A 16,500-nucleotide genomic window follows, 5' to 3' on the forward strand; every position below is an offset into this window, starting at 1 on the left:
ATATTGTACTCCTTCCGACCACGATTATTACCAGGGGCGGATTCAGGAATGGAACTCGGGTAGGACCGAGAAAAAATAGTCAAAATAAAATATAACGTAAATATTTTTATGCCATCATCCTTAATTATTGAATATCCTAACATCATTATTTTAGTTTGTTGTTCTTTGTGATTCGTCCCGATAGTTAGTTTATGAATGAATACATTCAATAATATTTACGATTTTTACCTAGCTTGGAGGGCTAGGGACTCGGAGATTATCCAACAGTTAGCGCAAACTATAATAATGCAGTCTTTTTTCTATCTAGATATATAACCAAAATACCACACTACATAAAAAAAAGAAAAGGAAAAAAAAATTGATGCATTTTATTTTACATATTTTGATTACTCGAAGAAAAAGAAACAACATTTAGGAAATGAGTGATGACTTTTGTTCTGACTTTAATTATTTGGGCTGACAAGAGCCCAAGTTTAAGTTTTATCAATAAAGTTTATATTTTGAAAAAAAAAATTAAGAAGTTAGAAACTTGTAACTCATATGAATCGAACTAATGACCTCCAATCTATACATCTAACACCTTAACCATTACATTATGTTTGATTTTGTGAATCATATAGGACCCAGAAATATATATTTAATTTTTCAAACGATAAAATATATAAAACCACCAAATTCTTTTTGAAACGGGTGGAACCTTGGTCTCTCCCGTCATACACTTGTATCCGCCTCTGATTATTACGATAAAAACGACTTTGAATCGAGACTATGATCTTATCGTTTTAAACATTTTTGGAAAACAGTTCAACGCTTCCTTTTGACTAAAAGGGAGGGGAAACTGGGAAATTTACCAAATAGTTGTATTAATTCTATTTTTAAATATATATGTAGTTTTAATTTTTAAGAATCATTTAAAAATATAAATATTTATTTATTATTATTTATATATAATAATTATTAAATTAATCTAAAAAGTCATAATATCGTCTATTTAAAAATTTGAGGGAGTAATTGTTTACTTCAAGTAACAAATCTAGTAGAATAAAACTAAGATCGTTTAATCGTCAAAAGTAAAATTTTTCATGGAGTTGAAATTTAGTGCCGTAGTTGTTAGTTACTTGTGAGGAAGAAAAAGGTAATCCAATCATAATACTCCCTTAAACTTTAATCTACATTTTTAACGTGTCTTGATATATTTTTAATTATTGATATAAAGATAAAATGAAAAAAAAAATTAATATATTTTAATTTAAATTAAATATGTACTGAATATTATATTATGCGGGTATAAGTTCCATCCTTAAATGAGTCTTGACTTGTAATAAAGGAATCCATTTTAATTTTATTTTTTAAATAAATTGTTTTAATTAAAATGTTTGGGATCAGAACGTAACATGCGCCATATATAACAATTATATACAACCAGCATTAAATTGATAGCTTTTTTATGTGTCTAAAGTTATCAGAGCATCCTCACTCAAGTCTAAAATTTTGAGACCAACTTTTGACGCATAATGTAGAACTAGGTAGAAAGAGAATAAATACTATCATTTAAAGATTTAGGTTTATTCCCTCCATCAATATGTCTAATTTGTGAAAAATCCAAACATTAATTATTTTTTATAAAATAAATTTGAAAAATAAAATGATTGGTGGATAAGTTTTGTGATCCCACAATTTAAATGATAAAATAAAAATTGGACTTGGAGAAAAAATTCCTAAAAAGAGGATTTTTAAGGAAAAAATTTGAGACTTTCAATACCAAATCAACTCATTACATTCAAAATAAAGATGATTTGTACAACTTAACCCTTCCACTAAAGATGATATTAATGGTATGAACTGTGAAGCATGTTTGGCCAATCAATTAAGACATTACATCATAAAAAAAATCAATAAAGAAATTATATTATATTTAATATTGTTAATAAAGACATTAGAGATCGTTTAGATAGCATTACCAAACGTAGGACTTAACATGTATGTCTACTCGATCGCTAAATACGTGGTTTGGATTTTGAGATTAGTTTGTACGAAATTTCTCAAATTCTATGAATTTTAAATTAATTAATAATAGGAAGTATTGTTAATAGTATGATCTTTTTTGCGCGAAATTTTAAGATTATCTATTCACGAAAATTTAAAAGACAAAAAATATCGTTGTAACCAAAATAAAAGACATGGCTCATGCTTCTTCATTTTTCATCCGGAGTTTCTTCTTTTTTCTTCATCTTCTTCACTCATCACGCTTCTACCGCCTCAAGCTGGATCCGACTTTCCGTAATTAGGATTATGCTTAGTTTATTTGGACAAATGAACATGCTATATTTAAATTTGATTTATGTTTAATTATCTACAATTTGTTGTTTAAGACTTAACTTGTTCCAATTTGGATTCTATACTTGACTTCACTTCGACGCTAAGTAGGATTTCTTTTTAAGTATAATGAAACTAGTAATTATTATCCTAATTTTACATTTTTTCAATCTAAATAGGTGAATTATTAGCATGATATTGATTTTTTTTTTTTTTTCAAGAATGTCAATATAAGGACATCAAATCGATGCAATTCATAATAAAATCAAACCGTAAGCAAACCAATCCCAAACAGTTTTGAAGATATTAAGAACAATTTTGTAATCTATACTATATTCCTATGTCATCCAAACGATCTGTTTGACTGGATAGTCTGACAAAATCAATATTACAATTCAAATGTTTATTTGTACAGACATATTTTATGTCGAATATTAATACTAGTCTTAATTTCTTGTCGAATTTCAATAAATTAGTAACACCGTTCGAACTAGCCGTAGTAAAATATAAAAACGTTTTCTAACATACGATAAATCTAATTAGAAGTTTCTGAGACGCCGCCAGTTGTGGTGGGCAGCAGCTGAGATTGAGGGCAGAATTGGAAAATAAAATTAAGCAGACAGACAGACAGAGACAGCTTGCTTTTGAATATTTGACCATTTCTTCAGTCCAACCAAATGCTTCTTCTTCTTCTTCTTCTCACGCAAGCAGACCTTTCTCTATACTTGTACTACAAATTCTACCATCATGTGAAAAGAGAATAATAGTAAAAGAATTCAACTTTGGCATATTGCATTATTATAAGTGTAGTATTTATTACTACAATAATAATAATAATGATATCAGATGAAATAAATAAAAAAACGTTTCGTTTTATTTTATGTTTGCCGCGGGATTGGGTGGACTTTTGCTCTCCCTCTCTACGCTATTCTTCTCTCTGGAGCTCCAACCACTTCTCCACACGATCATTCTCAAATTGGGTAACCTTCAAAATCACTTCTTTTTCTTCAACTGTTGACTAATTTTTGTTTTCTGAAACTACTGACCATAAGCTTATTTGAGTTGGGTTTCAGCTGAACTTGTTTAGTTTGACCCAAAATGGGAGGTCTTTGTTCGAAGAATTCTCTAATCGAGGAAGTTTCATCCAATCCTTATGCAAATGGAAATGGCCATCAAGTTGATGTCAAGAAGCACGAATCCACTAAGCAGCAGCAGCAGCAGCAGCTGCAAAGTGTGTTGAATCCTCCACTTGTGAAGCAGTTGCAGGAGGAACCAACCAAAATTTTACGGGATGTTGTTTTGGTTCCTGAAGATTTCTATGATGGAATTCCACGCTTCGATAATGACAAGGATATGCATCACAAATCTCGATCAAAGGTTCATTCATTACATTTCAGTTTTGGCAAAACATCAAACATCTATCTGATGACCTTGTTTTGTCTCTTGATCAGTAGTGGCATTTGTAAATGACAGAAAGGGACATGGAGTAAAATTTGTAACTTGCTAAAATTTGATTTTCTACAATCCCCCTTCAAGGTCTTAACTATCGAACTGTTATATTGTGATAGGTTTCAGAGGTGGGTTCACGTTTAGGAAGAGCTGGACTGGGAAAAGCAAAAGATGTATTGGACACTCTTGGGAGTAGCATGACTAATCTAAATCCTAGCAGTGGATTTGTTTCTGGTGCGGCAGCTAAAGGCAATGAACTAGCCATATTAGCTTTTGAAGTGGCAAACACAATTGTCAAGGGATCCAATCTTATGCATTCCCTTTCTAAAGGAAGTATAAGACATGTGAAACAAGTAGTGCTTGTTAATAAAGGTGTGCAAAACTTGGTATCTAAAGATATGGATGAGCTCCTTAAAATTGTTGCAGCTGACAAGAGGTGAACTCAGTTATCTAGAAATGCCATTCCTTTCTGCTCGATCTCGCTTTAAATGGTTATTGTCGAATTTCTCACTTAATGTTTGATTTTCCTTGTAATTCTTTTTAATTGATTCTTGCAGGGAGGAGCTGTCAGTTTTTTCAGGGGAAGTGGTACGTTTTGGAAATCGTTGTAAAGATCCTCAGTGGCATAACTTAGACCGCTATTTTGACAAGTAATTAGAATTGAATCGCATATATGATTTTAATATTATATTGTAGTATCCTCTTCTGTTGTAACCATCATACTAGCTGAACTACTCTTATTTTTATCCTCTAGGGTTAGCACAGAACTTTCCCTTCAAGACTCTTTGAAGGAAGAAGCTGAGATGGTGATTGCACAATTGATGACTTTGGTTCAGCATACAGCAGTACGCATCCTTCCTTATTTTTTTTGTCGATTGTTGGTCTCATTTGACTTGGAAACGGCATACATTAGTCTAATATAGTAACTGAAGCAGATTGTAATACATGCTCCAATTGTGACCATGCTAGTAGGAAATTTTTTACATTTTGAAAGTTTCAGTTCTATAATGATATGTGTGAAATTTTGAGGATACATTAGTCTCTGGATCACAGGAACTATACCAGGAATTGCAAATATTGGAGAGATTTCAGCAAGACTACCAACGTAAGCATCATGAAGAAGAAGTTTCGGTCTCCTCTCAGAAAGGTATCTATCGCTTCTTCAGTTTGGTGCACTTGCACATATATATTTAATAGTAACGAATTGGGATTATATTCCTTGTGGCAAATTTGGTGGATCGCGAACCAAGTAGAATAATATGTGACTAGTGACTGATGTGTTTGTTTTATTTGTCATTATGAACATGTACACTTTCTATTAAGCAATCAATTGCTTATTTGATTATTGGGTAAGGAAGATACTATAATGATCTTGCACTGTCCTTTTGGGTTCTGTGATTTGAATATTCGATGAAAAATCTTCCCCCGGAATTTCTACTTGGTCATTTAAGGCTGCCGATATCTAGAAAGAGTAATAATTATCCATCAGAATCATGTCATTTACATTGTCCTTTGACATGCAGGTAACAGCCTTACAATGCTGAAGGCAGAACTTAAAAGCCAAAGAAAGCTAGTGAAGATTTTAAAGAAAAAGTCACTTTGGTCAAGAAGTTTGGAAGATGTAGGTGCAGATTACTGCTTCAGATAAACTCCCTCAGTCTATGCTTGTTTCATCTTTGCTGTAACTTGAAAATCACATAATTCTGCTTTACACGTCATATATCAGTTGCTCCGTCATCTTATAGAACTAACTAGCAAGTGAATATGAATGATTATTAAACTGCATCTCCCTATCATTCTTAATTATAAGAGACATTTTGGTGAAACTTTTAAACAAAAGCAATATCAGCAATGAAAGGGTTTTTGTGGTGGTCATTAATTGATGGCATCTGCTTTCGGTTACAGGTAATGGGAAAGCTTGTAGATATAGTCCATTTTCTGTTCCTGCAGATACACAGTGAATTTGGGAGCGAAGGTATGTTCTTCTTTTGCCTATAAACAAACTTTCGTGTATAAACCACCCGGCTTCATATTCACTTCTCTTGTCTATCACTCTTTTATATAATTATTCTTCACCTGTTAATTGGTAAATATAGAACATTACGAAAATCTGGTAGAAATCACTGTCAATTTCTTTTAGCTGCAATGTCCTTGATCTATCAATATTTTTACCCAGCCACAGATTGGGAGTTTGTTCAAAACACATCTATTTATCGGGTAGATATGTATTTGGTGGCTTGTATTTATTAGCATTCCATTGTGCAGATGGTCAGCTATCAACAAAAGGATCTGTCGGTTGTCATCAAAGATTGGGACCATCTGGACTTTCTTTGCATTATGCAAATATAGTAATGCAAATTGATTCTCTTGTGAGTTTTCCATTTATTTCTTCTGTATCACTTATCATTCTAGTCACTAATTCACTTGTGTTAACGTTACTGTTGTTAGTAGTTATCATGAGGACTGTCATCTGATCTTGATCCATCAGATTTTCGATTTAGTCTGCTTTCTGTTGTTGGGAATTTTGTTTACGTCCATAGTCTTTAATCCAACATGTTTGGATTATTAGGTGGCTCGATCATGCTCTGTGCCCACGAGTACAAGGAATACTTTATACCAAAGCTTGCCACCTGATATAAAATCAGCTCTGCGCTCCAAATTACAATCTTTCCACGTCCAAAAGGAGGTATTCTATTTTTTTTTTTTGAATACTAAAAGGAGGCATTCTATAGTTTCATGGTATATCTTGCTTCAATAAGAAAATAAAGGTTGGGAATCGGAGAGATGAAAATTAAACAGAAGGGAATTTCCTTTGCATCACATTTTCCTTTAACTGAAGCGAATTCTTCAAAGAGATTTCTTAGTTTTTGGTTGTACTTTTATAACTTCCTTGCAGCTCACTGTGACAGAAATTAAAGCCGAGATGGAAAAAACTCTACATTGGCTGGTTCCAATTGCCACCAATACTGCCAAGTAAGCCAACTCTTATTTCTGCAAAGGATAATTCTTTTACTTCATATAAAATGAGTCTTCTATTCTTAATGGTGTAAATGCGTCAATCCAGGGCTCATCATGGTTTTGGCTGGGTTGGAGAGTGGGCAAATACAGGGTATGTCCCAAATTTAAAATTTTAATATACTAACCAAACATAAAATGAAATGTAAAATCGATTTACTCTACTTGAACATGAAATATCGATTGTCATAAATACAGGTCGGACAATAACAGAAAGTCTGCTTCTGGGACCATGGATGTCATACGAATTGAAACCCTCCACCATGCTGACATGGAGAAAATGGATACATACATTCTCGACCAAGTCTTATGGCTTAACTATTTGATCAGCCGATCCATGGATGCAGCTCAACAGAGCAATATCAGCTCACAACCCATCAAAGCACCAAATTGTGTAACCTCTCAAAAACCAAATCAAGAGCCCAGATCTCACGCTACATCACTAACTACTGAAGATCAGTTGCTGCTGGAAAGTGTGGGCAGGAAAAGACCAAAAAACCCCAATGGTCAAAGTCGGAGCCTGGACTTTGATTTCGAGAGAACTAGGTTACGGAAGAACGACAGACTTAGCAAGAGTGCTAGCCATCCACCTGTCAAGGTAAAGAAAGGACCGGTCAGCATCAAGAGAATGCCTTCTGGGGTACCATTGTTTAGTTTCAAAATGGAGAAACAAAAAGCATTGGACATCATTGACAGGCTTGATGCCCTTGTGAGATAATACAGTATGAGTTTTGAAGTGCCATTGTAAGTATGCATGCAATACATTTGCGCAATGAGGACTACACGCCACCTTTGCTATGCGAAAAACTTAAAGAGGATGAAACTTCACATCTGTTGTTTTGTTTTTTTGACACGTAATAGTTGTATAATTAATTTTGATTCAATATATGTAAATGAATAAAATTCCATGGTTTCCTGTAATTTTATGCTGAAGGTTGACCGAATAAAAGTTCAGGGATCAAACAGTACAGGACTATAAAGTTCCAATTGTTGGAGAAATCCCAAACAACACCAAGTTCTCAATGGGGGCATCGAACTGATTTCAGCAAGATTGATTGTTTCACCAGCCAGTTTTTTGGTGTTTATGATCCAGCCAATCAAATACTACCTCCATTCCTAATTAAAGCCCACTTTTTTTATAAAATACATACGAAAAATTACAATTAATTAGGGACGGAAAGAGTACTATTTTTTTCGCACGTGTCACATGGCATTATTGAACCCCATCATAGCAAATACATTTGAAGTGTAATCAATATCGTTGGAATTGGAACATAGAACCTTCCCTTAAAAGCATCTCAACTATCAGTATGAGAGCTATAAAGACAAAGCAAAAGTTGATTATAATTTGCTTTATTCACACCATTGCTTTTAACAGATAAACAATAATATAGTATCTATGTAATTAGTGGGATTCTCATTCTCAGCTCAACCACGAACACGAACCATTAGCCTCTTGGAAAACATACTACATATATATATGCGATTCTCATATATTATATTCTTGATTTCCAAATTGCATCATGAGATTTATTTTGAAATGCTAAGTGGGTCCTTTCCACTAACCATGATAATCACCGTCCATCAATTTCTGAACTTTTTTTCTTCCCTTGATGCTATTTGTTTTTGCAGTTGCAGCACAAGCATCCATGCTCATATCTGGTAATGTCTGGCTTGTCTTTCCTGTTTTAAATTTAGCTCTTAATTAGTTATGTTACTTTTCCTTTCTATGATTCTTAGTTTTGTCTTCTAGTAGCCAGTTTGTGATGAAAATTACCATTTGGCCCGAATGAGTGCCTCATAAATAATCATCTTCCTTTGTAATATGGTTAGAGTTTTCAAGAGGTTAATTGTAAGAGCTCGTGTAACAAATCTTTATCAGTTGTCAGCAACAACATCATGTTCAGAGCTTTTTCCGGGAAGTCTTTCCTTCGACTAATCACAACTTGCCTTGTTCTTGTTGTTTCCCTAAGAACCAGCTCTTCATCCTCAGGTCCTGATGTTGAAGGTACGGATATTTATGATGCTTGCTTTACAAGTTACTGTAACTTGTAAAGTAGCGTTTCATTAATGTCATTCATTACTTTCTCAGGTGAAGCTTTGATAGAGTTTCGAAAGGCACTGAATGATTCTAACAATCAAATAGCTGATTGGAATTATTTCCTAGTGAGCCCATGCTCTAGTTGGTCTCAAGTGACATGTAATGGAGATGGAAATGTTGTGACCCTGTAAGTGTTTTATGAATTACTTGGATTATAAGTAATTACTGATTTTATATGAATCATATAGATTTTGGTTATATGGTTTACTTTGTTTTTCTTTTGATTGTTAACACTCAACTCGCAGGAGCCTAGGTTCAAAAGGATTTTCAGGAACTCTTTCGCCTTCAATTACGAAACTCAAGTTTTTGGTTCACCTGTAAGTTATATAATCATCATTATCAAATTAAAAGCAGAGGTCTACAAATTGTACATATAAACTGTATCTCATGTTATTTTTGAAACATGATTCTCTCAATTACATTAAAAGCGATATGCTCGTAAATGAAAGCAGGGAATTACAGGACAACAATCTGTCAGGTTCATTACCTGAATATCTAGGAGAGTTGGTGCATTTAGAGTATCTGAATCTTGCCAACAATAGATTCAGTGGCTCAATGCCATCAAACTGGGCTCAACTTACCAATTTAAAACAACTGTAAGAAACTAAGCATGCTAATTTCTTCTTACTTTTCACTGTTGTTGTATAGAAATGTATTGTGAGAAAAGTTTATCAAACAAAATCTATTGTTGCCTCTCGAAACTAATCTTTCTACCTCACTCAGAGTGTTGAGAGGCAATAACATATGTGGTTACATTCCCGATTCAATTGCAAGTATTTCTGGTTTGACGCTGCTGTAAGTAATAAGTACTCAAATTATTAACTTGTTTTTAGGTCATTTGCTTAACAAGTTGTGTAGCTTTCTGGCATTTATTGTTGATGAAACTTTTTTTTCTATGGCAGGGATCTTTCATCTAATAATTTGTCAGGAAGAATCCCAGAGCAGCTATTTTCAGTCTCAACATTCAAGTAAGAACCCTTGGAAATCATATCTTTGTATATACTGACATTATTCCTTTTTTCAAAAGTTACCCAATTTTTTGACAAATGAAGATAGTGAAAACTCCTTTTATCCAAATTTTTGACAAATCAGGTGGCTGATTGTTGTATCTTTACAGTTTTTCAGGAACAAGTCTTACTTGTGGGTCTGGAATAAGGCAGCCTTGTGCTAAGAGCTCTCTCCATCCAGGTTTTTCATAATAGCGATCTCCGATCGATGTTTCAGTGTTCAATTATTATCTGAGTATCTTGAGAGAAGTTATTTTCTATGAGCTATTTGGCAGCTGAAAGCAGCAAATCAAAGTTTTGGGTTGTTATGGCTTCGGCAAGCTTCGGAGCATTTTTACTTTTGTCCTTTGGAGTCATCTTTGCCTACCGCTGTCTTCATTTGCGCAAACTAAAACATGAAGTATTTGTTGACGTTCCGGGTAAAATTAAACCTTTTCAATTGCTTGTACTCCAAGTTTCATCTGTTTGGATGTAAGATCTAATTTCTTACTCTGAATTTAATTAGGTGAGGATGATCAGAATATATCACTGGGGCAGATCAAAAGATTCTCGTTGCGTCAAATCGAAGTGGCAACTGACAACTTCAGCGAAACCAATGTAATCGGACAAGGAGGCTTTGGAAAAGTTTATCGAGGTATCCTACCGGACAACACAAAAGTTGCCGTCAAGCGTCTCGCGGATCATCACAGTCCCGGAGGTGAAGCTGCCTTTCAGAGGGAAGTTCAACTTATAAGTGTTGCAGTTCATAAGAATCTTCTACGTCTCATCGGATTTTGTACCACCTCATCGGAGAGAATCCTCGTTTACCCATTTATGCAAAATCTAAGTGTTGCATATCGCTTAAGAGGTATATATTCATTCACATAATTTCATTCGCAATATCCATTTTCTTATTATTTCGATTCTTTTTCATAGATTTGAAGCCTGGGGAGAAAGGGTTGGATTGGGCAACAAGGAAACGTGTGGCTTACGGAGCTGCCAATGGTTTGGAGTATCTACACGAGTATTGTAATCCTAAGATTATCCATCGAGATTTGAAAGCTGCAAACATACTATTAGATGAACATTTCGAAGCTGTTTTAGGGGATTTTGGGTTGGCAAAGCTTGTCGATACGAAATTGACACACGTCACGACTCAAATACGTGGTACAATGGGACATATTGCACCGGAATATCTTTCTACCGGAAAATCATCAGAAAAAACCGACGTGTTTGGTTATGGTGTAACACTTCTTGAACTTGTAACTGGTCAACGTGCAATTGACTTTGCTAGGCTTGAAGAAGAAGAGGATGTTCTTTTGCTTGATCATGTAAGATTTTTAATCCTATCCATGTTTTTTGTTATTCTATCATGTTCTATAACATTAATCTGTAATGAATATTAGCAGATAAAGAAGCTGTTGAGGGAAAATAGGCTTCAAGACATTGTGGATGGGAATTTGAAGACTTATGATGCAAGTGAAGTCGAAACTGTTCTACAAGTTGCCTTGCTTTGTACGCAAAGCTCGCCGGAAGATCGACCGACAATGGCAAGTGTCGTGAGAATGCTGCAAGGAGTTGGCCTGGCCGAGAGGTGGGCAGAATGGGAACAGTTTGAGCACGTGAGAAATCAGGAATTGTCTCGGACGCCTCGACCATTTGATTGGGCAAACGAATTAAGCTTTGACCAGGAAGCTATAGAATTGTCCAGAGCAAGATAAGAGCTATGCAGTCGTCTTACACTTGATCAATTTTTGTGGAAGCATCGACTAATATGTGGTCTTACAAAATCTACACATATATAGTATACTTAATTACCGATACGAAAAGTACGTAGAAGCTTACTGTTAGCATATACTAATACCCTGGTAAATGTCAAACTTGAAAATTTCTGCTCTCCTAAAATCAAACTTAACTCATGAATCATCATAAGAAATGTCTAATCGTCAGGCCACGGCTACTCGTGCAAATTCGACAAAATATTTACTGAAAGTTGGATAATTGTTTGAACCAAACATGCAATCAAGAATAATACCTTCTTCTTACGGGAGTTTGCATGATCGAAGTCGAATAAAACAAAGTTCAGAAGTTTACGGACTAAGTCAGCTGAGAAACAATAACTTAATGGCCAAAGTGTAATTTAGACAAAAAGAACATAAGCTGAATTGTAAAAACAAAACGCGGCGCCAAGTGAAACAGTCGAGACCAGATAGAGAGAGAGAGATGGGAAGAAGCATATCCCGCTCGCCACCACCGCACCGGAGAAGGTATCCTGCGCCTGCAACCGTCGGTACCCGTCGCGGAAGACGTGATAGAAGGGACCGAAGCCATTCACCTCATTCAAGGTTCACTTTTTGCAGCTATGCCCATCTCTCATTCTCTCTGCAAATTTTATTCCAAAGTTCCTATTTTTTTCATCGTCTCTGTGCGTTTTCTTATCAATACTACTTTGTAAAATTTATGCAGCCATTGATTTTTAGTGGGTTTTGTTTCAATTTATTTGGGGTCCCAAGCTATGGGATTACTTGATAAGTATTGTGATCTTGTTGCAAGAAGAGTGAAAGGCTCATAATTACACTTTGTGATTTATGAAAGAACTCTATTGAACAAACATCAGGCACTGAGTCAATCTTTGGCTAGCTTGTCATTTACATTCAGTAGATGGTTCTAATTTTCAAGGGTTCAAGTAGTGTTTTAATCTATGATGCTTTGAATACAGGCGGAAAAGTCGTTCGGGTTCACCGGCTCGCCGTAGAAGTCGTTCACCATCTTATAAACGCCGCAAAAGTAAGTCGCCAACGGGTAGGCGGTACAGGAAACAAAAAAGTAGAAGTGCTTCATTGTCCAAGTCTCCTAGTCCAAGAGTGTCGTCAATTGACCGGAAAAATGCGGTTGATAAACAAAAGAAGGAGGAAGAAGAAAAGAAAAGGTAATTTGAAAAGCATTGATATGTGCATTGCTTATGCTTGAAGATAGCCTCTGTGCAATTCATTTGTATGTGAAACTGTGACTTTTGATATCGAGGAAAAGCTAAAAATCTTGCTTCTGCGAGCTCGTCATACGTCTTTGAATTAGACAAACATATTTGTATCAGCTGCAATATTTTTCTTTCATTCTTCATCTCCTTGCTTGACATTCACTTTTCGTTTACAGGCTACAAGAAGTGGAATTAAACTTGTTAGAGGAAGAAACTGCTAGGAGACTGGAGGAAGAAATACAGAAAAAGTTTGAAGAGAGATTGAATTCTGTAGAAGTTAAGCTTGAAATTGAGAGGCGCATTGAAAACGGGCGGAAGCAATTGTTTGACAATGTTGTTAATCAACTTCAAAATGAGAAGGAAGCTGCTCTTACCAAGGCCAGACAAAAGGAGGTGAGCATTACCAAAACTGGAAAAACAAATCCCAATATTTTATTTATCCTTTTCTTAAGATACAGACTAGAGTTTCGAAATCCTCTCTTTCCTGAAAGACGCCGATATGTTAGTTTGTGAAACGTTGAGAAATAATTAACTTGTCAAGGATAGACATGCTTGGTTTGAAGGCATTCTTTGTATAGTGGTTGAATAAATAAGGCTTCGTAAAGTTGTTGGTCTATTTTCCAACTAAAGAGTTAAGCTTAATCGAGAAGTTATTAGAACTCCACCTTTTGGGAAAATGATATGGTAATGTGTTTGAAGTATAACTGTGTGTTTGTATTTGAACAAATTTATTAAGAAATGCTATGGTTTAGTTTTTTAATGTATCCATTTGATCGATTTAGAGTTATAATCTTCTTACAAGTAGTCATGAATCATGACTCACGATCATTTGTGAATACCACAGGAACAAGCTCGAAAAGAGAGAGAAGAGTTGGACAAAATGCTAGAAGAGAATAGGAGGCGAGTACATGAATCTCAGAGAAAGGAAGCTTTAGAGTCTCATCAGAAAGAAGAGGCGCGTTATCGTGAGTTGGAGATGATTCAGAGACAGAAAGACGATGCTGCTTGGTGGAAAAGGCAGTAAAGAGAACAAAGAACCTGCAAATAGGATGAACAAACCTTGTTATTACGAGCAATGAAGATAATGCCTTCTGGAATTGGTTTATCTTTTGTGTTTCCGAGGCAGGCAACTTACTAATGAAATCGAGGTCCTTGTGAATCAAACAGTGAAGATGTGCCTTTTTATCTTACCATCTTGAAGGCTAAGTGCAGAGCGGGATATATAGTATTTAGTCCTTGTGTTTTAGTAAAAAATCCAATTTAGTGATTTTCTTTTTGAATGTCCAAACTATTGAGGTGATAGATTAATTGGTATTCAAAACTGTAAGTAAGAATGGCGATGTAACTATCAGAATGCTATCTTTCCAGTTTGCTTGAGTAGTAAATATGCATACAATACCTTTATATATGTATTTTCTTTGACACTTGAATCTTATGAATATGATGAATGGTGCAGTAATAATAATAAAAGATGTAACTTTACTCAAATGCCTGCTTCCATGAAGGAGGGACCCAGTTGAAATATTGTTCATCAATCGAGCTAAATTCAACATCTTTTAATTTGAAAAAACGTATATTTTCGTCCCTCATGTTTCATCTGTAATATTTTTTCTGTCTCTCACGTTTTCCGTTAGTCTAAAAGTTCTTTACGTTTTCAAAAATCAGCCACAAAATACCTTTCTGCCGTTAATTTTGCACAAATAGCGCCTAGTGGCCTCCTAGTCAACTAACGGACCAATATATTTATGATACGTGTCATCTAACTCATAAAAAAACTTTGACACGTCATCAAAATATCAACATTTTCTTTGCAGAAATTGGTGACATGGCAAAAAATGTGTGACATGCCACTATCACGTGCCACAATTTTATTGGTCCTTTAGCTGACTGGGCATGAGTAGGCTCCACGGAGCGCCACATAGGTGCCACGTAGGTGAAGTTAACGGCGGAGGGGTAATTTTGGCTGATTTTTGAAAACGTGAAGGTTTGTTAGGCTAACGGAGATACGTGAGGGACTGAATAAGTGTTATAGGTGAAACGTGAGGGATGAAAATATACGTTTTCTCTCTTTACTTTTGTCTGTGATGAACTGATGATAATAACTACAACCCTCCTACACCAAACTATCTATCTAGCGTGTGATTTGTTTCGTATTTAGGGCATGTTTGACTTGCTTTATATGTATTTATTTCGTTTGTAAAGTATGTTTGACCTGCTTCGTGTGTGTTCCAAACGTACTTCGGAACTAGAACGAAATCGAAATAGATCATGTTGAAATTGAACATATTTTGATGAAATCCAGAGCTGACATTTTTTGTCTGATGAGAGTTTCAACATACGGAGCAAGTCATTTCTACCAGGACTAAACTTAAGGAAATGCTACTTTACGTTTTACTAGTCGGGGGGTCCGTCCGGTGGACAGGAGAGCATTTTTTTCAGAAACTATTTAAACGGATGTTATATATAATTATCATACCATAATTTATATTTTAGAAGTTCGATAATCATCAAAATATAAATACGAAAACAAATGTTTAAGTAAGACTATCCAGATGAGCATTAAGATTAATTAAAAAAAATAAAAATAAAAAATTCCTAACAAAACCTAGAACTGTTTGCTTGGTTCATCGATGCTAATCTTCTTTCTCAACTTTAACTCTAATCAATTTGGGACGGACTTTACTTGGTTTTTCCCCCGTATCATCCTCGTCGTCAGATAAAATATACATTGCTCTTTTTTTTTGTTGGATTTGTCAGTTGTCGGAGTCATGTCGTTATCTTCTCGATCGGTATCCTACCATACCAATTTTAAAAAATTAAGTTCATTATATGTGTATATTTTAGGAATGAAAAAGCTTCTTATAACTAAAGATTCAATCGATAGTGTTTATACCTCCAAATCCGCATCGACGTCTTCTTCTTCTTTCTCAGAAGTTTAGAAGGAAAAAAAAAATTCAAGCTTTTATGTTAAAAATACGGGTGATAAATAAGGGAGCCCCAACTATAATATTATATATGTGTAAGGTAAATGTGAAAAAGTTTATTCGAGTGAAGTGTTTATCCTTGAACTGTTTAATGAGACCCTCGTCTGATGTCACTCGCTTAACGGTATAAGTTACATCCCAATCCGAGAATAGATCCTCCTCGGTAATTCTGAATTTGAATAACAGCTCCTTGTCGGCAATTTCCTCAAATTCAGCTAAGAAGTTTTTATTTGATTTTTCCTAATGATGGTCAGAAAATAGATAAGGTGGTTTACAAACATGTTTAAATAGAAATATAAACATAAGCTCAATTTAATTTCAACCTTGTTTGATAGATTTATAAAGTCCGTTGCAAATTTGCTGATCAACAATTTCACCATCCGATCAAATAGCATTAATGATGTTGCTCCAGTACGATCACGAACTCTCACTTGCATCTTAAATCTAAAAAAAAAAAACCATGATAAATAATTGACTTGTGTTGGAATATGTATTAGCGGATCGGAGTTGGCACTTTATTTAGAGCCCATGTAGAATGCTGTTAAATTTATATCGCTTTGCCCTTAAATTTGGTGATATGGCTCAGAGTCAACAATATAATCAATTAATTAAAAAAATATAAGGCTAAAAAAATAACATTACTATAAGCATAAACGGATGAATTTACGAATA

At 34.8% G+C, this 16,500-nt stretch overlaps 3 protein-coding genes across 3 annotated transcripts; all 3 read left to right on the forward strand.

The window, feature by feature from the left end:
* Nucleotides 1-3,414: 3,414 nt before the first annotated feature.
* On the forward strand, nt 3,415-7,498 carry LOC139884683 (protein PSK SIMULATOR 1-like). The gene is made up of 12 exons (XM_071868680.1): nt 3,415-3,693; nt 3,885-4,201; nt 4,323-4,415; nt 4,520-4,610; nt 4,819-4,912; nt 5,289-5,386; nt 5,671-5,740; nt 6,031-6,134; nt 6,335-6,451; nt 6,662-6,738; nt 6,830-6,874; nt 6,979-7,498. The coding sequence occupies exons 1-12, from the start codon at nt 3,415-3,417 to the stop codon at nt 7,496-7,498; spliced, it is 1,905 nt and encodes a 634-aa protein (XP_071724781.1).
* Nucleotides 7,499-7,530: 32 nt separating this feature from the next.
* Nucleotides 7,531-11,588, forward strand: LOC139884684 (probable LRR receptor-like serine/threonine-protein kinase At5g63710). Its single transcript, XM_071868681.1, has 12 exons — nt 7,531-7,621; nt 8,413-8,465; nt 8,614-8,788; nt 8,873-9,008; nt 9,127-9,198; nt 9,334-9,477; nt 9,784-9,849; nt 9,999-10,069; nt 10,164-10,307; nt 10,394-10,735; nt 10,804-11,198; nt 11,277-11,588. Exons 1-12 carry the CDS (start codon nt 7,531-7,533, stop codon nt 11,586-11,588), a joined length of 2,001 nt encoding a protein of 666 aa, XP_071724782.1.
* Nucleotides 11,589-12,090: 502 nt separating this feature from the next.
* LOC139884685 (uncharacterized) lies at nt 12,091-13,868 on the forward strand. The gene is made up of 4 exons (XM_071868682.1): nt 12,091-12,212; nt 12,587-12,796; nt 13,021-13,237; nt 13,689-13,868. Exons 1-4 carry the CDS (start codon nt 12,091-12,093, stop codon nt 13,866-13,868), a joined length of 729 nt encoding a protein of 242 aa, XP_071724783.1.
* Nucleotides 13,869-16,500: the final 2,632 nt, after the last annotated feature.

This window comes from Rutidosis leptorrhynchoides, unplaced genomic scaffold, assembly GCF_046630445.1.
Source record: "Rutidosis leptorrhynchoides isolate AG116_Rl617_1_P2 unplaced genomic scaffold, CSIRO_AGI_Rlap_v1 contig588, whole genome shotgun sequence".
Taxonomy (NCBI): Eukaryota; Viridiplantae; Streptophyta; class Magnoliopsida; order Asterales; family Asteraceae; genus Rutidosis; species Rutidosis leptorrhynchoides.